Source organism: Rhinatrema bivittatum, chromosome 15 (assembly GCF_901001135.1).
Source record: "Rhinatrema bivittatum chromosome 15, aRhiBiv1.1, whole genome shotgun sequence".
Lineage (NCBI taxonomy): Eukaryota > Metazoa > Chordata > Amphibia > Gymnophiona > Rhinatrematidae > Rhinatrema > Rhinatrema bivittatum.
The window spans coordinates 59481346-59505297 of NC_042629.1; the positions used below are offsets into that span (position 1 = coordinate 59481346).

Consider the following 23952-nt stretch of genomic DNA (forward strand, 5'->3'; position numbering starts at 1 on the left):
ATAAAGGGGGGTTATTAAAGTCCTTCAGACCTGGGACCTCGTCCACACAGGCTGTTTTCATCAAGATGCTGAAGCTGTTGGTCCCCATTCTTCTGGTGGCGGGTGGTAAGTTACTGGGGGACAAAAGGCTGAGAAATGAAAGGGATAGGACCCTATTCTATTCTTCTTCCACTATCTCAGTGCCTAACTGCATAATAATGCTTCTTCCTTCATCACAGATAGGACATTACATATTATGGATTATACAATATTGATATGGTCCAGTATTGATACTGGAACAAACAGAGTCTGTGCTCCATTTAGCAAGCCCCACAGGTAATTTTAACCCATGAGTTTGGCTGCAGTAATGAAAGCAAAAGTTTTATTATTGCCTAAGGAAAAATTTCCCCCAGAGGTTTGTGCCTGCCTTATGTGCACATAATTTTTCCATTGGAAACCAACCACAATTTTATGTAATCACAACTGTGTGTGTTGTTCTGATCTCCACCTTCTTATACCACCGGAACAGCCTCTTCAGCCCATGGCTAAAAGCACACATGTGGTTAATCAAACACCTACTTTTGCCCGCAGACAGGTTGGGCAGTAATCCAAGCTCTGATCTCCATGAATTGAATGCTATTTACATGAGGAAAGGACGTTCATTATCGCCCCTCTCCCCCCATACATATTACTGATTGTGGTATTGCCACAGGATTGCAGAGCTAGAAGTTCCACCAGATGACCCTCACATTATGACGCAACAAAAGTAGTGTAGCCCATTGTTTAGATTAATAAACGGATAGCAGAAGCAGCTGAGTTCGTCTAGCAGGCTGCAAGAACAGAAGTCTCAGCAGAAAGCCAGATACTCACATAGTCAAGTCCATCTACCAGGCTGTGTGCTCCTCATATTGATTGGTGTGGCGGCGGGAAAGGCCACAGAGACCTGGGATGCTCCGGGATTGGTGTCTATTTGAATTATTTATGGCATCCTGTTGTTGGAAATGGGAGGGGAGGGTTACTGGGTATAAATTAGAAAGGGGATCTTGCATGCTTACCTGTGAAGTGGAATGGAGATGACAAAATTGTTTTGGATAAGGCATGATATCCTACAGGCGGGGGTCAGCTCTATGGCTGGCAGCTGGGATATATCTTTGGTAATTTGGATAGGAGAAGCTGGGCAGACTGAATGGACCAATTGTTTTTTGGGGGGTTTTTTCCTGTTATTTACTGTTACTATGAACTGCAAATCAGATGTACAAGTTCAAATCCATCTTGTCCGACAACTTTCTATGATCTTAGGCAAATCACGTTATCTCTCTGTACATTACTCTAACAACCTGTAATTGAGTAATGACAATCAAATCAATCCATTGCCTCTTTCCCCTTTGGAAGTTAGATTTGTACTCAAAGGTGGCTGTATGTAGGACTGAGGTCCCGTTTGGATGGGAATTATAAGTACCATATAATATTGTGGCTCTGCTTTATAATTTACCTTGGGCATAAACTCCATTCTTAAATGACAGGCAAGGGTGATGGCAACCAGCCCACGTTTTATAGAAGACTATTGCATTTTTTTTTTTAGAGTTAGAATAAATCCATAGCAGTACCATAGAAATACTCAACTGAAGTGTACTAAAAAAAAAAAAAAAATCCTCTTTCATTGTAATAGGAACAGCTCATCATGCTGCCAAACCCATGGCTTTCACATTAGAATATGGCACGAGAAGCATGTTGTATGTGTGCTTGTGGACTTGTCGCACAGGCAGCGCTGTGGCAGACCCACCACATTTCTACAGGAAGACAGGGCTCTAAATCCAAAACTTCAGCTAGTGATGCTTTCTCTTTGCAGCCTATGGGTGTGGTCAACCCACATATGTGCCCAATGCCAGAGTGGTAAATGGTGAGAACGCCAGACCCTACAGCTGGCCCTGGCAGGTAAGAGGGTATTCTTTTGTGCTGTGATTAGCAAATTGCACAAGATCATTGCACCTTTAAATATAAAACTATATCCATCTTTCACCTTCTCTCCTGTTCCCTTGCTACAGGTCTCTCTACAGTATCAGAAAGACGGGGCTTTTCACCACACCTGCGGAGGCTCCCTCATTGCCCCCAACTGGGTCTTGACTGCTGGGCACTGCATCTCGTACGTTCCCTTCCTCTTATTTCTCACAGCTCAGCGAGAACCAGGACCAAAATAATAGGGCAGAGGATTAGAAAGTTGAAACCAAGTTATTCTTCATTTTAGGTTATTGAATAATGGTTCTGATCATGAATGGCTTTGGGATTTTGATTCTCTAGGAGTCAGTAATGTGGGGAGGGCCAAGTCAGGAAGCTTCCTTCTCACAACCCATTCCTGCAACAGAATTCATAGAGATGTTTATTCAGGAACAATTTGGAAAGATACACATGGTATTGGCCAATCCTTCTACATCAGGAGGCACAGTTCTTCATTTTAGCTTTAAAATGGCCATTGCTTTGATCTGTCCTGTGAAAAACTGTACATCCATGCCAGTGGACTTCAATGATCCATTTTGATCTGTCCCTCATTCCCACCACAGGTTTTCCAAAATGCTCATCACAACAGCATTTGTTCATTGACCATCCTACAGTCATGCAGGGAGCACTGTCCAAGTAGTCAGCCAGAAGGGCTTCTGGCAAACTTAATTTGTATGATGTTGAATGTCCAATGCCCTCCAAGTCATTCTTATATCAACCAACAACCTTCGCTTGTCACAACACTATCTCCTTGATGTTCCTTCCCCAAAGGTCACTCATTTGCACACAACTCACGAATGCTCTCTCTCTGTAGCAGGACCCAATTTCTGGAATTCTTTACCTCTAGAAATTCGGCAGTGCGAATCTGTTAAAACACTTAGGTCGCTCCTCAAAACGTTTTTGTTTCAATCAAGCTATTTTTAATTATTTTAAATGACTGTTTTTGCAGTCAGTTTTATATTTATTTGTTTTTAATGAGTGTATTTTAGTTAATATGTTCTTTGTTCTTTTATTGTGTAAGTCACTATTGTACGTCGCCTACACCTTTTTACGATTAGGCGATTCATAAATTTAAATAAATCTAAATCTAAAAGAGGAAAGTACTGGTATCTTCCAAGATTTGCAGAAATAGTTCCCAGTGACAGAGAACTTATTTCAAACCTGGGATAGAAAACGGACTCTATAACATATGTCCTGACTTTTGCATGTTTTGACAAGCGCTATAGAAATGCTGGCCATGACTTAATGCCCCATTGAAACAGACTGTACTAACTTATGATTTTATTTTTCAAAGGGGAAAAAGAGTCACTCAGAATACTGGTCTAGCCTTCAGCTTTGATTGTTTGTCATCAGTATGGCAGTGCCCATTAGAAGCAAGTTATGTTTAAACAACCAATAAGGGCTAATAACATAGTCTGGGTAAAACAAATAAGCATGGGTGCAGCTTGCTTATTGCGGCGGCTACTACCCCTAACGAATCAAGCTAGATATTTCACTTGGATGCAGCTCCATCACTGATCTCTACATTAAAGGTGGGGGTGGAAGGGAAATAGAACCAAGAGCTAAGAGAAACAGATAAGTATGAGAGAAAATATGTGTGAAGCTTGCTGGGCAGACTAGATGGGCCATTTGGTCTTCTTCTGCCGTCATTTCTATGTTTAGGCTAGAAATATGAATGTGATTGGACCAAGAAAAAAAAAAAAAGAGTCATTCTTATATCAACCAGTTATCTAACAAGAAAATCTGGAGTTTATAATTGCAGGCAGGCATTAATCTGTGCGCCACACACATCGGCTCTGCCTTCTGTTGCAGGTCATCCCGTACGTATCAGGTGGTGGTAGGTGAATATGACAGAAGCGAAGAGGAAGGTGCAGAGCAGCGCATCCCAGTCAATGCCGGAGACATCTTTGTTCATCCTCGGTGGAACAATTTCTGCGTTGCCTGTGGGTAAGTATCATGGCTACTAAAGACCAGAAGCCAGAACTACTGTTGAGCTGATCACAGCTCTTCCTCCGCTGGCTCCTTGTATGCCTCCTTATGTCTCTCTTAATAGGGCCACTGTTTTTTGGCCACAAGAATAGCCATTCTTGTGTCTGTTGTACAGGAACCAAAATATGCAAAATAGCCTGGTCATCAAATTAAATGTAAGCAACGGTGTCTCAAGATTAATCACAGTAGACACGCTGAAAACAGGGCAAGGTTTCCCACTACACACAGTAAGCATGTGCCTAGGAGCATCTGGTCCACAGAGGGCACCAGCCAGAAGCAATGCATGGAAGGGGCATGCGCGGTGGACAGAGAGGCAGGCCACATTTTCAGTAGAGCCCCATGGAACATTTGGAGAGAGACCTTTCACTCCACCAGCCCCTTTGTTTAGGGAACCCAAGAGTGTAAATCCAGCCCTACCTGAAAGCAAACCTGGGGGGGATTCTCAAGGACTGGATTTGTGATCTATGACTACGCAACAGGGCCTGGAGCACCCGCTCACTCAGCTAACAGCCACAAAATCAATGGCTGTGTATCACAGGGGGACACAAGTCGTGTTGGCTCTTCCTGTGGCAGTGGATCCCAAACCCCGCTTATAAAATCTCCCATAAGAACATTCCGCTTAAGGAGAACTTCCTTCCAAAATCCAACAAATTCCTTTCTGTGAAACTAATTAAGCATTTTTCAGTTATGGATTCTGTATAACGTCAGTCAGATGAGAAGGAAGATTAGGAAAAAGGCTTTAAAAGAAATTATGATGTTATGTTAGGTAAAGAATAGAAATGTGTGTGCCTGTCTGGAAGGTGGAACTAACACATGACAGGGGGTGTGGGCAATGTGAGTTATTCACCCCATCCTGATTGAATCTTCATAAGAAATCAAGTGGCATTGGCAGTGGGGGCAGGAGCTATGTAATGACTGGCACTGATGTGCCTTCTGGTTAGGTTTGCTGGTGACAAGTACATTTAATGGTGAACGTGGTGGTGGTGGAGGGAGTCTGCTTTTTGCTAAGATCAAATTCAGGTTCTGAGAGCCATGAGCTGAGGATGGTTTCTTCTTACCTGTTGTGACTGAACTTGACAATCTGTATAACATGGGGTTCAACGGTCACCACCCAAATCCACTCGGGACGCGATGTTGTTATGATCATAGCCGAAGCGTTAACCCTCCTACTTTAAAAAATATATATATATATTTATAAAATTATTTTAAGAACATCTTGTTGAAGTCCCATGCTCCACTTTGTAGACATATATGAATATTCTTCTCATGAGTAAAGTATGTTGTGAGTCTCCCATTGTACATCAGCCTCGACTCGCTGGCTCGTGAGTGTGCTACAAACCAGGAGAATCGATAACTTCTCTGCCTTTTTTTTTTCTTAGTAATGATGTTGCGCTCATCAAGCTATCCAGGAATGCTGAGCTAAACGATAAAGTGAAGCTGGGATGCCTCGCGCCTGCTGGTGAAATCCTTGCCAATGAATATCCCTGTTACATCAGCGGCTGGGGGCGCCTGGCCAGTATGTATGGCAGTGCTCTCATTCTCATGGCAGTCTTGAGAGGCCGTCTCATAGTAGCGACTCACTGGTATATGGGAGGCTGGCCGGGGGAGCGACTCCTCTGCATCTTTCATCTATCACATAACAATGCCCCTGCGTAACTTCCTAGGGAAATGGCCTCTACCAGTTCCATTAAAAGTTGGCCATTGGTTCACTCCTGAATCTCATCCGATACTCACGGCCTTGGTTTCTGTACCCAAACAAGAAGTATAATTGCCAGTGCCAGACTGGGGGGGGGAAGAACTTGTTAAATGGAGAGGGCACATGAAACATTGCTAAGTGAGTGCCTGTGAGCATCAGGGATTTTCTACCTCCATCTTACCTGACAGTGCTCATGGGTTGTGCTTTATAAAGCTGGAAAGAGATAGAAAACACAGCACACAATTGGGGTGAGATTAGCAAGACAGCACGTGCTTGCTTTCCCCTTGAAAATCGCCAACAGGCACAACGAAGCCCGTGGACTTTGAACTTGCTTTTTTTGGGGGGAGGAGGGTGAAGGGCTAAACCTGGCCGAGAAACAGTACGCATATGACTGAAAATACAACGTGTGCATGCTATTTCCTAATTCTGCCCAAAAGATGCCTCTCTCTCCTTACCCCAGCTGGAAGGACACACACACTGTGAAACGCCCCTTCATTCTTTCAGCCAGGTTAGACAGCAAGTTCACCAGGGTGAATCAGTATTTACCTGGATAGATAGCTTTTGATAATGATTCTTCGCCTATGTATGTGTGTTTATATCTGTATACCGTATGCAGATGCTTAAGTGAATTATTGACTGCCTTTAAGACTGACTTTCCTTGCAGCCAATGGTGCACTCCCTAACATACTTCAGCAGGCTCTCTTGGCCGTGGTGGACCACGCTCACTGCACCCAGAGGGACTGGTGGGGCAGCACCATCAAGGACACCATGATTTGTGCTGGAGGTGACATCAAGGCTGGCTGCAACGTGAGTATTACCGGAGGGGGCTGATAGTGCAGGCTCTCGCACTTCTCAGGGTCAACTTTCCGTTCTCTCCCCTCAGTTTATGAAAGGGATCTAATGCCCTGCGATACGCTTGGCATCACGAGTAGGTTTCTAACACCATTGCACACAATGCTGCTTCACAAATCACATTGCTTAATTTCAATCCTCTGTTTTAAAGTCGAAATTTAGATGACAGTAGTTAAAAACATGCGGGGGGGGGGGGGGGGGGTAATTTTGCAACTGCCTGCATTGTTTATCCTCAGACTTTACCCCAGAGTTTAAAGCAAAAGTACACTCGCTTTGGAAATAACCCCACCAAAACTACCTGCACATAATTACGCCTGCTAATTTGTATGCTGATTTTTCCCCAAGGAAAAAATGTGCACGTACTTTGAAGAAAAAAAAAAAACCCAACAACAATATGCACATAATTCAGACCCTGCCCATAAGAATCGTCTTCAAACTGCAGGTAAAAGTGCCTGCATACAGGACCTCTGCATGTTTTTACCCACCCATCAAAGTTGAAGAGTATGTAAAAGCCCATTTCTGAAGGTAAAACATCATTTTGCCTGTGGAAATGACTTTGAAACTTACCCTGAAAGGTTGGAAATGCCTGGGCCAGTGCATCTCACAGGCACATCTCATCCTTATGCATAAATTGGTGTCATCCTTATAGCAACCTTGCCCCCGGCTCTCACCAGTGTATCTCAGGTCTTGCGGTAGTACATGTTGGAGCTGGGTCTCGGAGTTATATCAGTGACCGAGCAGAGACTTCTATAGTACACACTGTTCAGTAATCTTCTGTACCTATCCTTACAGCTCAGAATCACTGTGATCAACCACCACTCTCCCTCTGCCTTGCCTAGTCTGTAAATATTTTTTTACTGCCGTTAAAACAAAGACACCACAACAGGCAGCCTCCATGAGCCTAAAGTAGGTTAAGACTGGATATCATGGTTCCTCTTTATAACAAACAAGATGGGAACATAAGAAATTGCCATGCTGGGTCAGACCAAGGGTCCATCAAGCCCAGCATCCTGTTTGTAACAGAGGCCAAACCAGGCCACAAGAACCTGGCAATTACCCAAGCCATATAAAAGGCATTTCTTACCTCCTGAATTAAAGCTAGTTACAAGAAAACCAACAAATTAGCTGGATAGAGATCATATTAAACGGCAAATGCATGCTTTAAGATGTAAGCTTTCCAGAAGACTAAGGTCTCTTCCTCACCTGATCATGAGACACGTCTGGATAAAGGAACTTCTTGCATCCAAGCTGCTGAAATCACCCGATCTGACTGATGCGGTAATAAAACCCTGCATTAGCTCAGGTTAAAATGCCCCCTCGCTGGGCCTCCGAGTTCTCATCGGATATTGGTAACAACGTCTGACCACCATGCACCCTGATTCACTTTGTTTCAGGGTGACTCAGGAGGCCCCCTGAACTGCCAGGCTGCTGATGGAAGATGGCACATCCATGGCATTGCCAGCTTTGTGTCCTCCCTGGGATGCAACGCCTTGAAGAAACCCACCGTCTTCACCCGCGTCTCGGCCTTCAACTCCTGGGTGGAGGAGGTGAGTGATTTGTCCCTTAAAACAATTCTTCTCAGGAGCGATGACTGTGTCAAACACAGAGGTTGAAATCCAGTGAGCCGGTGAGTGGGAAAGTTACCAGGATAACTGTACCTGGACCTTCAGCAGAACACAGCCAGATAATTGTTCCATCACATCCTCTTTTTATTCAGCTAAATTTTATATGGGTAATGAGTTACCTGTGCAAAATCAGCTGGTCAACGGGGAGGAGGGGATGGAATTATTAATAGCTGGGGTTTTGTTCTGGTAACTGGAAAAGATATCGACCTCTGTATCTACTCAAAATTAGAAGAATCCAGTGCACAATGTGGATTTTGTTAAATTATTCACAGGGTGACTGGAGTTTAAATCTCAGATATCAGACTTTTCAATTCCTGGAGTCCTTACATATAGCTAAGGTTTGAGACAAATGCATTCCTTTTGTGAGCGCAGCTCCCAGATCTCTAGAATATAATACACATATGCAGAAATATGCCATAGTGTATACTGCTTGTGTACTTAATTATGAGAGGCAAGTTTGGGAATCACTTTTTTTTCTCCATTTAATCCAAACACAATACATGGGCTTCCCAGTTTCTTCACATTTGGTTTCTACATCTAACCATATTTCATTATAAAGAATCTTCTCCTTTCCAATTGCAGAAGCTTGTGGATACTTTGGAAATTATTTCATTAGTACCTCAGCCTTTACCTTGCAAACTACAAATATTCCATGAGGGACCACACAGTGTCATCCATTCTTCATACTCCTGTTCTCTGCATATACTGTACATTCATATCTAAGACACCGGATTATACATTAAGCCTTACTGCTACTAGCACCTGCCCTCTCTGTAATTCTAGAATCTAGATTTGGGTGTGAAGTGAATAAAGGCTCCCCCACCCTGCCTTACAGCCAGCTAAAGCTAGGAGTGTCTTCTTTGGAATAGGGGACCATTTTATCCAAATACTCTTTACTAGCTCATCTAGCTCCTGTCTAAATAAAGATGCAGGACCGTCCTATGATGCCTATAAATTCCTTTCATGACCTCAGACAGCTCTGCCAAGAGCTGATGATGCATTCTTGGACAATGCAGACCAGCAGCTTCCTCTACAGCTAGAGAGGAAGGCTGAGACTGCAGGATTGCTGCTGGAGGGAGCCAGGTCACTTCAGAGCCTTATGGTTCAGGGTCAGAGAACAGAGGGAAGGTGAATGACAATTAGATTGGGGGGGGGGGGGGAATGGATGGAAAAAATACAACATTAATGATGGTTCTATAGTGCTTGGATCCTCCTCCATCTTAAGGCTTGAATGTAGGGGGTGGAAAAAAGGGTACAAGTCGGTCAAGAATCTAGGAGCAGAGAACGGCCATAGAGGTAAATAGTTAACCGTGCTTCTAAAGTAATTAAAAAACAATGAACTGTGCTCACATGGCAAGAAAGGTCTAGCAGGAACATTTTCATGCATTAGTACAGCATGGACTTTGCTCCAAACGGGCACCAAATGTATGTGTGTTCCTTCTTATACCCTGCCGATCGTTTCTCATTTCTTCATTTGTCTGCTTTGTTTTTTTTTTAATTTTAGACAATTGCAAATAACTAAAGAAGAGCCAAACTGGAATGTACTGCGGAAACTCACGACAACAATAAAACAGAAACTGTCACCCACTCTGAATGACTTCTCGTTTCTGCTCTTTTAGGGTCTCTGGTTTCTTTCCTCTGTGTAAGCAAATGTGTATGGAAAGGCATGTGGTACATTTCAATCTTTTAAAGGGTCACTGTTTTTTTGGGGTTTTTTTTATGCACCCCTTGTTCCAAGTTCTTTTTAAGTTATTACTGCACAGCGAAGTGCTGGTGAAACCACGGTAGGAAAAGAGGAAAACCATGCACTAATCTGCTGTGATTGGCAGCCAGCACCCCCATAGTGCTTTGCTTTCAGTTGATGTACATGATTCATAGTGAATTTGTCAAGTTATTAATCAGCAGCATCTGGCTATCCACTAATAACTTAAAGAAACTGGACAACCACTGAATTGGTTGAAGGGGTATTTCAATATGAAATGCTGCTATAATTTTATTAGACATCTCACTTTTCAGTAATTTCAATAATAGGCTATGAGCAATGAGATCTCCACTACTGAGGTTCAAAAACTGACCACCATACAGCATGTTTCGGGATCTGCGAGAAACCCTTAGATGGAGCTGGAATATTGGAATGTTGCGTAAATCTCCTTCTGTCATTATTTTAGTGTGCTTATTCTGGCTGTGATTACTTTGGATCTCAGGGTGCTGAACCACTAAGGAGTAAGGTATTTGTGACTATCAATAGCCATAACGATCTCAAAGAGCTCAATGGAACTGAAGCCTGTAGCCGGCAGATAATAGCTGCATGGCCCATCCAGTCTGTCCATGTTCTTTTTCCCCCTGCAATATTGCAGATTATACTTGATCTCTGTCTTTTTCCCCACAAGGAACCTCTGTGCTAAGCCCAGGCTTTCTGGAATTATGTTACTGTTTCTACCTCCACTAGGAGGCTTTTCCATGCATCCACCATCCTTTACATGAGAAAGTATTTCCTATTGTTAATCTGATCTCCTCCTGGCACTATCCATGCAGCCTCATATCATCTCCCTTCTTCTACAAATTCTTTTCTCTGAAAAAGTTTTGCATCATGCATTAACTTACATCTTTGACATATTTTGTCATATTCCACCTCTCTCTCCTCCAAGTGTAGGGCATACATTTAGATCCTTAAGTCATGTAACATAGGATTTATGCTACAGAGTCTGTACCATTTTGGCAGTCCGTTTCTGGACTGCCTCTACGTTTATAGAGATGAAGCCTCCAAATGGGACACATTGTTGCCGATAAAAGTCTCATCAATGATTCACACAGAAGAATTATTTTCTCTCTTTATCTACCCCTAGCATCCCCATAGTTCGCCCCACTACTTTATTCTACTATTTGGCAACTGAGAGATCACCAGATTTGACCATCCACTCTGTCAGTGCAGCAGGCCCCAGATTTGTGTCAAGTTATTACATTTTTTTGCATTACGCCTCCCTTACTCTGAATTCGTCTTATTTTTTCCACTTCCTCTGGAGCAGTGGTCTCCAACCCAGACCTTGGGGATCCCCCCCAACAAGCTTGATTTTCAAGATATCCAGTATGAACATGCCTGAGATATATTTGTATACAATTGAGTCAGAACATGCAAATATATCTTATTACTGTGTTTAAAAGATTTAATTACTCAACCCTCCCACAACAGGGCCCTGAGTGAAGGTACAATAAAAACAATTTCTCAAAAGATTATACTATAGAGTCCAAGATTTACAGCAATAACTGAACTTAAAGTTCACTTAAACAAAATATTTACAGTAATATCCAGCCCTCCCTCACCACAGTAACCTTATCAGAAAGTAGACATTTCTGAAGCCATAAAGTAAGATTTCAGCTTTTTAATCAATCAATAATTCATGCATATTCATTGAGTATATCCTGAAAACCAGACTGGTCAAGGGATCCCCAAGGATCAGTTTGAGGACCACCGCTCTAGAGTGTCAACCATTATACAGATCTTAGTATCATCTGCAAAGAGACATTTTCCCTTCCAATCCCTGTGCAATAATGCTTATAAAATCTGAACTGAATTGGTCTGAAGACTAACCCCTGTAGCACTTACGTAATCACCCTACTCTCCCAGAGTGAATTATTTTTATTACCACCTTCAATAGCTTATCATGCAATTGGCTTCTAATCCAGTTTACCACTTTAGCACCCAGCCTGCTCAGCTCATTTAGGAGTCTCCTATGTGGGGCAGTGAATATACCACATTCAGCACCCTCCTTCTAATTCCCTGATCACCTAGCTAGAGAAATTGATAAGATTTGTTTGATATGATCTTCCTCTGATGAATCCATGCTGCTTCAGATGCAGTAATCTGATGGACTTGAGCGCACTAAGGGGCCTGCCCCTTAGTGCGCTCCTTGGAGCGTCCCAGAGCAAGAGCCATTACCCACCCTTATCCATCCATCCAGCGATCACACATCCACCCATCCAGTCTCCAGCGGCACTCATCCAGTCTCCAGCGGCACTCATCCAGTCTCCAGCGGCACTCATCCAGTCCCCAGCGGCACTCATCCAGTCTCCTGCAGCACTCATCCAGCAGCACTCATCCAGTCTCCTGCAGCACTCATCCAGTCCCCAGAGGCACTCATCCAGCAGCACTCATCCAGTCTCCTGCAGCACTCATCCAGTCCCCAGAGGCACTCATCCAGCAGCACTCATCCAGTCTCCTGCAGCACTCATCCAGTCTCCTGCAGCACTCATCCAGCAGCACTCATCCAGTCCCCAGAGGCACTCATCCAGTCCCCAGAGGCACTCATCCAGTCTCCTGCAGCACTCATCCAGTCTCCTGCAGCACTCATCCAGCAGCACTCATCCAGTCCCCAGAGGCACTCATCCAGCAGCACGCATCCAGTCTCCTGCAGCACTCATCCAGTCTCCTGCAGCACTCATCCAGCAGCACTCATCCAGTCCCCAGAGGCACTCATCCAGCAGCACGCATCCAGTCTCCTGCGGCACGCATCCAGTCTCCTGCGGCACGCATCCAGTCTCCAGAGGCACGCATCCAATCTCTAGCAGCACTCATCCAGGCTACAGAAGCACACATCCAGTCTCTAGCAGCACATCCAAGCTCCGGTAGCACTCATCCAGCACCGATCCAACCTGAACAATAATGTACTACCGACCACGCACCTACAAATCACTCATCCCAATCATGATTTTCCCCACTACACAGTTACTAGGACTCACCCTATTCACCATAATCCTATTCAACGCCCAATCTCTCACCAACAAAACTCTTATACTCAACGACATACTGCAGGACACAACCCCAGACGTTTGCGCCATAACAGAAACATGGCTCAAATCCACGGATATCACACTCATTAACCAATTACCAACACAGACTTACGATTTCTTCTCCATCCCAAGACAAAAAAAAAGAGGAGGGGGTATCTTCCTAGCTGCAAAAAAATCCTTAAGGTTCTCACACCACCCCATCAGTACAGTAACTAAACTAGAACTAGGATTGTTCAAATCAGAACAACTCCAAATCCTGCTAGTCTACGCCCCGCCAGGCTTACTAGAGTCAGACTCCTCTCCTATCATCGAAACCATAACTCTGCATCTCAATCTTGACTCCCCTGCTATAATCCTGGGTGACTTCAATTTACATGTTGACAAAGTTCCCCTCTCTACAAACTGTGAAGCCCTCCTACCCGCACTGTCAGCGATGGGATTCAGACAACAAATCAATAAACCCACCCACAAAGCAGGCCACACGCTCGATCTACTCTTTACAAACACTGGTATTTCTCTTACAAAACAACCAAATTGCAAAAAAGTCCCATGGTCAGATCATTCTCTAATCTCCACCAGTTTTTCCTTACCTCGATCAGACTCCAAACTCAACTCAAGACCCTCTTTCCTATACAGAAAACCTTGCAACTCGGAACATCTAAGTAAAGCTCTAACCTCGGATCTACCACTCATTGAAGTATCTACCCCTAACGCTGCCCTCCAATCCTGGTCCAAAATAACAAAATCTATAGCAAACACTCTCTGCCCACTGACAACCAAAACAAGGTCTGCTAATACATCCAAACGTCAACCCTGGTATAATGATGAACTACGAAAACTCAAACAATTACTTCGGCAAAAAGAAAGAAAATGGCGCAAAGCCCCTTCACCAGCCTCACTCTCTGATTACAAACGATCACTCCATCTTTACAAAAGTACCACGTTGAAAATCAAAAGAGACTACTATGCCCGAAAGATTCATCATCTCAGCTTTGACTCAAAAGCTCTATTCGCCTTCGTTTCCAGCCTCACTAAACCTATCACTCCAGATATACCACCCGAACAAGCCCAGACTAAAGCAGACGAATTGGCTCTTCATTTTAACAAAAAAATATCGGATCTCCTTAATCAGCTGATTCCAAACACTACGTCTCCAGATAACACATATCTTCCCCAAAATAAAGACATCCAGCTTAATGCCTTTGAACCCATCACAATCACAGAGATACAAAATGTATTAAAAAGAATGAAACCGTCATCACACCCATTTGATCAAATCCCTACCAAAATGCTTCTTCTTATCCCGGACACAATAGCAAAAACCCTAGCAGATATTATAAACTGCTCCTTATCACATGGCATCTACCCAGATGACCTAAAAACTGCCTCAATCAAGCCACTGCTAAAAAAACCAAATCTAAATGCATGTGATCCCAACAACTTCCGACCTATTTCCAACCTACCATTTATAGCTAAAATCATGGAAAAACTGGTAAACACCCAACTATCCAACTACCTAGAGGACCACAGTATTCTGTCCCCAAACCAATATGGTTTTCGCAAAGCCGCAAGCACCGAAACGCTACTAATTTCACTCATGGACTACCTACTCTCTGGTATTGATAAAGGCCAAGCATATTTTCTAATCCTCCTTGACTTCTCGGCGGCCTTTGACACCGTCAACCACGCCCTTCTTCTAAAACAGCTGGCAAACATTGGTTTAACAGGTGCCACACTAAACTGGTTCAAAACATTTCTAGAAAACAGAGGATACAGAGTCAAAATTCATAATAAAGAATCCCAATACCACCCTTCTAATAGAGGAGTGCCGCAAGGATCATCACTTTCACCCACCCTTTTCAATGTCTACCTGCTACCACTCTGCCAACTACTAACAAAATTAAGCCTGAAACATTTCCTTTTTGCAGACGACGTACAGATCGTAATCCCTATAAAAGAATCAATCTCAAAAACAATGGAATACTGGGACAGTTGCCTATTAGAAATTAAACTTCTCCTCAACAGTCTAAACCTTGTACTCAATGCTTCGAAAACAGAATTCCTGCTCATATCACCGGAAAACAACAACACACTTCCTAAACCACCCACACTCCTTCAAACAACCCACGTAAGAGACTTAGGAGCCATCCTAGACAATCGTCTCAACCTCAAAACATTCATTAACCAAACCACCAAAGATTGCTTCTACAAATTACATATCCTGAAAAGAATAAAACCGCTGTTTCACACTCAGGACTTCAGAACAATCTTGCAAGCAATAATCTTTTCCAAACTAGATTATTGCAACTCATTACTATTAGGCCTCCCAGCTTCTTACACCAAACCTTTACAAATGGTTCAGAACTCTGCAGCCAGAGTCCTTACAAATTCCAGGAAAATTGACCACATTTCACCTATTCTCAAAAACCTCCATTGGCTTCCGATCCACTATAGAATCATGTACAAAACCATTAACATCATATACAAAACTATCAACCAACACACGCAACTTGACCTACAAATACCACTTAAAAAATTCACCTCCGCCAGGCCTATCAGGGAACACTACAAAGAGTCACTCCAAATTCCAAAGGCCAAAACCTACCAACATAAATCCTTGAGTCTCAGAGCCTTCTCATCAGCAGGTCCAGCTCTCTGGAACTCGATCCCACCTGATTTGAGACAAGAGCCATGCTCTTTAACATTTAGGAAAAGACTAAAAACTTGGCTTTTCAAAAAAGCATTTCCAAGCCTTGAATAAAACCTCCTCTCACTAGCACTAACTCGTATGCAATAATGGAATGTAAACACGAATCATCCAACCTCAAACCCTCTCTCACTAATTCCTGCTGAATATTTATCATACTATTACCATTCACAACTGTCATATTTATTCATTTGATTACCTATGTACCGTTTCATTTTTCACTTGCTATTCTAATGTATCAATAGGCTGAAATGTAAATATTGTGCTGTTCAATTTCTCCCCTTCCATCCCAAGTTTATTTTCCTTGTTTTTTGTAACTTTCCCTCTCCCTTTTTCTGATTCACTGTATTTAAAGTTCAAGGTTCTTATTGAAAATATTGTTTTTTACGTTACGTTATGCTTTACACTCCTTGTTATTTGTAAACCGGGTTGATGTGATGCCTATCATGAAACTCGGTATAACAAAAACAATAAATAAATAAATAAATAAATATTGTACAATCTTTTACATTATGTTTTCCCACCATCATAGCCAGGTTAACTGGATGATTGTTGCAAAATCCTCCCTGCTCCAGTTTTTGCAAATAGGGATTTCACCAGTTCATCTTCAGTCCTCTTGCATTACTACTTATCTCCAGTCAGTGGCTCGAAAAGGGTCAGACCAGAGTTGTTCCTATAGCACAGGTTACAAACTTAAGTTCAGTAAAACCTCACACCAAGGTAGATTCAATCACCTTGCTAAAAGATTCATACATTCCCATATCTTTACGTAAATAATGAGCCTTCTACATTGCTACATCTGACCCTCATACTACATTCTGCCGTAGGTACTTTACATTTCAGAAAGGCTACTGCATTCTGGAAAAGAAAATGGGGGATGGGGAAAGCAAGTCTGCAAAAAAAAAAAACCCAAAACATGGGAAGAATGCGCATGGAGCATAATAGAGGAGGTGGAGAACATTTAATAACATATTCAGCCTAAAAATAGAAAATTGGTTTTTGAAATTCACTGTCATAAAACTAAGAAATCTCTCACAAAAGCACCACCATGACCCTGGCAAACCATAGCAAACTCAGGCCTTCTTAGATCCTCAACCAAGGTCATCAACGTCTCATACTTGACATGGTCTGCAAGTTAGAAATAGTTACTCATTGTTGGCACAGGACTACATTAGCACAAGAAACAGGACATTCCAGGAAATATGCAGCCCAAGGAGAGAGGCATCAATGATAAGATGGTTTTCAGGGGTGATGACTCAGATGAACTGAACGAAATCACTGTGAACCTGGAAGATGTAGTAGGCCAGATTGACAAACTAAAGAGTAGCAAATCACCTGGACCAGATGGTATGCATCCTAGGGTTCTGAAGGAACTCAAAAATGAAATTTCTGATCTATTAGTTAAAATTTGTAACCTATCATTAAAATCATCCATTTATTTATTTATTTATTTATTTATTTATTTAATTTTATATACCGACAGCCGTTTGCACATCGTGCCGGTTTACAAGTAACTTACAACCATAAGATATATAGGCAGAAGCCTTTACAAATAACAGTATGTAACATAAATGCAGTAACAGAGCAAGAAACTAATGCAGAAACAGAGCAAGAAACTAAATAACTTAGGGAGGGAGGGGTAGGGGTAGTCATGACAAAGGGGGGGGGCGGGGGGAGGGTGAGGACAGACACATGGGGATAAGATATGTACAAGGGATTCAAGCAATAAATTGATATGTATAATGGTTTTATACAAAGTTGTATAGACGTGAAAACAAAAGTCATTGGGGTGAGGTGGTAAGTGTGACTTGTACTAAGTAACATGTTTTAAAAGCAGGAAGTTAAGTGAGAGGTTTGTAATTCCTTAATTAGATTGAGGGGTAGGTGTGGGGTGTAGGTCATGATGGGGGGTGTTAGTGAGAGAAGATGAACGGGTAGGGTTATTGGAAGGTGAGGAAGCTGATTGGGGGTAAGCTTGGCGGAAGAGCCAGGTCATGATGTAGGTCATGATGGGGGGTGTTGGTGAGAGAAGATGAACGGGTAAGGTTATTGGAAGGTGAGGAAGCTGATTGGGGGTAAGCTTGGCGGAAGAGCCAGGTTTTGAGTTTCTTTTTGAAAGTGGATGTGGAGGTTTCAGTACGAAGGTCAAGAGGCATAGAGTTCCAAAGGGAGGGGCCTGCGAGGGAAAGGGCTCTATTGGTGGTGGAGATGAGTCTTGTGGATTTTATGGAAGACTGGAGGGTGGCCAATATAACCCCAATATTTAAAAAAGGCTCCAGGGGCGATCCGGGTAATTATAGACCAGTGAGCCTGACTTCAGTGCCGGGAAAAATAGTGGAAACTATTCTCAAGATCAAAATTGTAGAGCATATAGAAAGACATGATTTAATGGGACACAGTCAACATGGATTTACCCAAGGGAAGTCTTGCCTAACAAATCTGCTTCATTTTTTTGAAGGGGTTAATAAACATGTGGATAAAGGTGAACCGGTAGATGTAGTGTATTTGGATTTTCAGAAGGCGTTTGACAAAGTCCCTCATGAGAGGCTTCTACGAAAACTAAAAAGTCATGGGATAGGAGGCGATGTCCTTTCGTGGATTACAAACTGGTTAAAAGACAGGAAACAGAGAGTAAGGTTAAATGGTCAATATTCTCAGTGGAAAAGGGTAAACAGTGGAGTACCTCAGGGATCTGTATTGGGACCGGTGCTTTTCAATATATATATATATAAATGATCTGGAAAGGAATACGACGAGTGAGGTTATCAAATTTGCAGATGATACAAAATTATTCAGAGTAGTTAAATCACAGGCAGACTGTGATACATTACAGGAGGACCTTGCAAGACTGGAAGATTGGGCATCCAAATGGCAGATGAAATTTAATGTGGACAAGTGCAAGGTGATGCACATAGGGAAAAATAACCCTTGCTGTAGTTACACGATGTTAGGTTCCATGTTAGGAGCTAACACCCAGGAAAAAGATCTAGGCATCATAGTGGATAATACTTTAAAATCGTCGGCTCAGTGTGCTGCAGCAGTCAAAAAAGCAAATAGAATGTTAGGAATTATTAGGAAGGGAATGGTTAATAGAATGGAAAATGTCATAATGCCTCTGTATCGCTCCATGGTGAGACCGCACCTTGAATACTGTGTACAATTCTGGTCGCCGCATCTCAAAAAAGATATAGTTGCGATGGAGAAGGTACAGAGAAGGGCAACCAAAATGATAAAGGGGATGGAACAGCTCCCCTATGAGGATAGGCTGAAGAGGTTAGGGCTGTTCAGCTTGGAGAAGAGACGGCTGAGGGGGGATATGATAGAGGTCTTTAAAATCATGAGAGGTCTTGAACGAGTAGATGTGACTCGGTTATTTACACTTTCGAATAATAGAAGGACTAGGGGGCATTCCATGAAGTTAGCAAGTAACACATTTAAGACTAATCGGAGAAAATTCTTTTTCACTCAACGCACAATAAAGCTCTGGAATTTGTTGCCAGAGAAGGTAGTTAGTGCAGTTAGTGTAGCTGGGTTCAAAAAAGGTTTGGATAAGTTCTTGGAGGAGAAGTCCATTAATGGCTATTAATCAATTATACTTAGGGAATAGCCACTGCTATTAATTGCATCAGTAGCATGGGTTCTTCTTAGTGTTTGAGTAATTGCCAGGTTCTTATGGCCTGGTTTTTGGCCTCTGTTGGAAACAGGATGCTGGGCTTGATGGACCCTTGGTCTGTCCCAGCATGGCAATTTCTTATGCTCTTATGTTCTCTCTGCAGGTCAACAGATGATTCCATAAACATTGCACACTTCATTCCAGTTCTGATTAGAAAGGATCATCTTTTTCTCCCTCTCTACAATTCTCCTCAACCAGTCATTGTGTTTTCAAAAATATTTCTCTTTTGCATTGAGTTATAGTGTCAAATAAGACATCGCATGCTGCAGATTAGTTGTTGCGCCAATGGAAATCTTAACTAAACCTTCCCCCACTCAACTCCCATAGTCAGCAACCAAATACAAATCGTCACCAACTTCCATCACCACCACCGAAGCCTACCACTACCAACCTCCACTGTCACATCTTTCACCATCAATCTCCAACCACATCACCACCTATATACTGTTATCATAATCACTATCACCACCAACAATCTTCACCACTACAATCACCACCAAACTCTACCATCACCGTCACCCCTCCTATAACCACTCCCTAACACCACCATCTCTTGCCATCACTACCTTTATCACCTCTAACTCCCCATACCATTACTGACAACCACACATTATCAGTACAACCTCAACCATCTACATCTTTGATCATTTATATATTTTTTTGTTGTAAACGTTTTTTATTGGTAATCAGTACAACAAACAACATATCACATCATATTCTTCTATGAGCCAAAAGTGAATACCACCCAACACTGACGGAACGATGTGAAGATTACAGAATTAACATCTGGAAATAGCAACCTGCCACTGATACCATTTAAAGAACCTACCATACAATCCCCCTCTGCACCCCACCCCCCTCCCACACCTCCCCCCTCCCCCCTCCCAGGACCAGACCAGTCAGGTACTGTACATGAGGAATGATCTGCCTTCAGGAACCAACTTGTCAGCTGATCGCATAGTGTATGCCGGCAACAAGAGAACCCACCCATTCAAACCAAACTATATGACATAGACAGAAAAGATTACAGGAGAACATCAGGGAGCTGGCAAATTTAAACCTGTGCATGAGTCCTGTAATCGTAACCAGTCCGTATAAGGCCTCCAGACTTTATGAAAGTCCGCGACTCTATCTCGATGTAGCGCCGTGAGATGAGATAACCTGTAGTAAGCATGTAATCGCTGCTGAATAGCTGCCAGGGTCGGGGCCCGTTCCTGTTTCCAGTGCAGTGCTATCTCTGCTCTGGTCGCGATGAAGATCTGTAGAACTAGTCTCTGTTCCATACGAGTGGCTCCAAGAACCGGTAGCCCTAAGAGAGCGTGCCATGGTTCCACCGAAACAGCTATATAAAGGGCTTGAGCAATCCAGTCCAAGACCTTCTTCCAGCAATGGGAGACCTCAGGACATTGCCACCATAGGTGAAAGTATGTACCCCTTGCCGCACATCCTCTCCAGCAGGTGTCAGGAACGTCCGGTGCGAATTTGTGAAGGGAAACTGGAGTGTAATGCCATCTGTAAATTAATTTGTAACAGTTTTCTTGGAGCCCCGCTGAGATGGAACATTTTCGTGCAGCCAGGTATATTTGCTCCCATTCCTCATCCCGTAGAGGAGCACAAAAGTCGCTCTCCCATTGTTTCTGATGCCGTGGCGTGTCCAGTCTCCGGCCATTCAAAAGAGCATAAATCTTGGAAATCACTCCTCTGATAACAGAAGCATTCTTGCACAGAGATTCAAACAGTGTCCCTTTAATTCGGAGAGAACCTTTGCACAACCCCTTACATGTAAAATGGTATAGCTTAGCGTAAAGAAAAAAGTCAATCCTGTCAAGGTTATATGCTGTACATAATTGTTCTTTAGTAAGTAAAGACCCTTGTTGAAACACATGTCCAAATTTACAAATACCCGCTTGATTCCAGTGCTGTTGATCCCTGGAACCTTCCCCCCATGGGGTAACCACATCAGTAAATAAATAGGACATCAAAGAAAACTGTTCCGGACCCACCAGAACCTTTTTCCATTGCTTCCAAACCTGCAAAGTAGTGTTCAGAGCATATGTCACTACTATATTCGTAGCGGTAGGGAGTGACGGTTGCCAGGGGATGGCATCGATGGGAAATCGGCCCAGGCAGGCTTGTTCCAATTTAACCCATTGCGGCCTATCGTTATTGCTATGAAAAACTACCAAAGCACGCAGCTGAGCCGCCCCATAATACCAGAGAAGGTTAGGAACCTGTAATCCACCCCTCAGTTTGGTCTGAAACAATGTAACTCTGGCGATCCGCGGCGGTCGCCTCCTCCAGATAAATTGACCCAATATTTGCTGCCAATTCTGAAGCAATTTACTAGGGAGATAGATGGGTATGGTAGTAAAAAAATATAAAAAACGCGGTAACACATTCATTTTGATAATGGCTAGTCTACCCAGCCAGGAATGTGAATGCTCCAACCATTTATCCAGATTAGCCTGTATCTTAGCTATAAGCGGTTTATAGTTCAGGTCAAAAAGTGAATCATTGTGAGGACCCAAACGAACTCCTAAATATTTAAGGGAGGTATCTGCCCATTTAAATGGAAAACGGCGCTGCAACACAATAGCTGCCGGGGCCGGTACCGTTAAATTTAATATTTCTGATTTGTCATAATTAATTTTCATTCCCGACCTTGCTGTAAACTTCCCCAGCTCCTCCATGACTTGGGGCAGTGAACTATTCGGATCCGTAATGGTGAACATAACATCGTCCGCAAAAAGGGAGATTTTGAACTGAGCATCCCCTTTCTGGATCCCTCGGATAGCCCCGTTATTCCGAATGCGTATAGCAAAGGGTTCCAAAAATAGGGCAAATAATAGGGGAGACAAAGGGCACCCTTGCCTAGTACCCCGCTGAATGGGAAACTGCGGGCCGTAGCTCCCATTAACCTTCACCCTAGCCACTGGGTTATTATAAAGTTGACGTAACCAGGTAACAAACCTAGTCCCGAAGCCCATGGCTTGTAGAGTGTGAAACAAGAAATCCCAATGAACTAGGTCAAACGCCTTTTCGGCGTCTAATGCTAGTAGAATAGCTGAATGACCTTCCCTGTGAACCAGATCGATAATATCCACTATCCGCCGTACGTTATCCGCCGCTAGGCGACCCTGCACGAACCCCACCTGATCATTATGAATGAGCCCAGGTAAAACCCCATTCAACCGAGCTGCTAAAACCCTGGCCAGTATCTTCAGATCTATGTTAATGAGGGAGATCGGTCGGTACGAACCGCAAAGGGTTGGGTCCCTCCCAGGCTTAGCAAGCACAGTGATACCTGCAGTGTTGGCGTCCATCGTGAAAGCCGAGCCATCTAATAAGGAATTAAAAGCTTTAACCATCGGCTCCACCACCACATCCGCCATTTTGCGATAGTAGCTACCCGTGAAACCATCCAATCCGGGTGCTTTACCCTGCTTCAACTTTTTGATGGCCGCCAGCACCTCCTGGGAAGTGATGGGTTTTTCTAGAAAAGCTTGTTGAATAGGTGTAATGTGAGGCAAAGAGACATCCCGCAGGTAAGCTTGTATGTCATCAGCCCGTATGGAATCCTCCCTAGTTTACAATTTAGAGTAAAATTCGGTGAAAGCCTGACGTATGTCCTCAGAAGCGGTCACCGTTTGCCCCCCAGAGCTAGAGATCTTGGTTATAACTGTTAAGGCTCGCGCCGCCCTCAATTGCCTAGCCAAAAATTTACCAGCTTTATTTCCCCCTTCGAAGTATTGCTGTCTTAAAAGCGTGAGAGAATGACTAATAGCAGAGTCCTCTATTGACTGGAGTTGGGATTTAACGGCAAGGATTTTCTGATATAGTTTTGTAGATTGTGATCGACTATGTTGTTTTGTCAAATCAGCTAGGTCTGCTAGCAGCTGTGTCCGTCTGACATTACGTTCTTTATTACAATGCGCAGACTGCGCTATGCAGTGCCCTCTAATCACAGCTTTGGAACACTCCCACACCGTCAAAGGGGACATACCCTCCGTTTGGTTATCCTTAAAAAAATCTTTGAGATGTGATAGCAGAGTGGCGGCAAAAGATGGATCAGCTAGGAGGCTGTCATTGAGCCTCCAAGACCTGAGGCCTCCCCCTGACTCACTTAACCTACAGACCATCCACACTGGGGCATGATCTGACCAGGTGATGGGGTCTATGTCTATTTTGTGTACTCGGGTCTGAATAGTAGCAGAGGTGAAGAAGTAGTCAATGCGCGTATATGTAGAGTGGGGGCAAGAATAAAATGTGTAAGACCGGGAATGCTCATGCCTGGATCTCCAGTTGTCCACCAGCCCCCATTTGGTCACAACCGCTTGCCAAGCCTGTCTTATGTCAACATGTGACTGTGCACCTGAACTAGAATCCAAACAGGGATCCATGACAAAATTAAAATCCCCTCCCACAATGATCTCCCCTTCAGCATGTTGGAGCAGCAAGTTAGATATATGTTTAATAAACATTTTCTGACGTTGATTGGGAAAATACACATTTAGGAGCGTAATAATCCGATTATCTATTTTAATTTTGTTAAGTATATACCGTCCATTAGGGTCCTTGACAACTAAAATCTGCTCATGCACTACAGCAGCAGCAAACAAAATCCCCACCCCAGCATATCTAAGTTCCC

At 43.2% G+C, this 23952-nt stretch overlaps 1 protein-coding gene across 1 annotated transcript; it reads left to right on the forward strand.

The window, feature by feature from the left end:
- LOC115076624 (chymotrypsin-like elastase family member 3B) lies at window positions 1–9730 on the forward strand. The gene is made up of 8 exons (XM_029578275.1): window positions 1–105; window positions 1829–1914; window positions 2025–2122; window positions 3787–3921; window positions 5343–5479; window positions 6324–6466; window positions 7906–8058; window positions 9641–9730. The coding sequence occupies exons 1-8, from the start codon at window positions 66–68 to the stop codon at window positions 9656–9658; spliced, it is 810 nt and encodes a 269-aa protein (XP_029434135.1). The 5' UTR covers window positions 1–65; the 3' UTR covers window positions 9659–9730.
- The last annotated feature ends 14222 nt before the right edge of the window (window positions 9731–23952 follow it).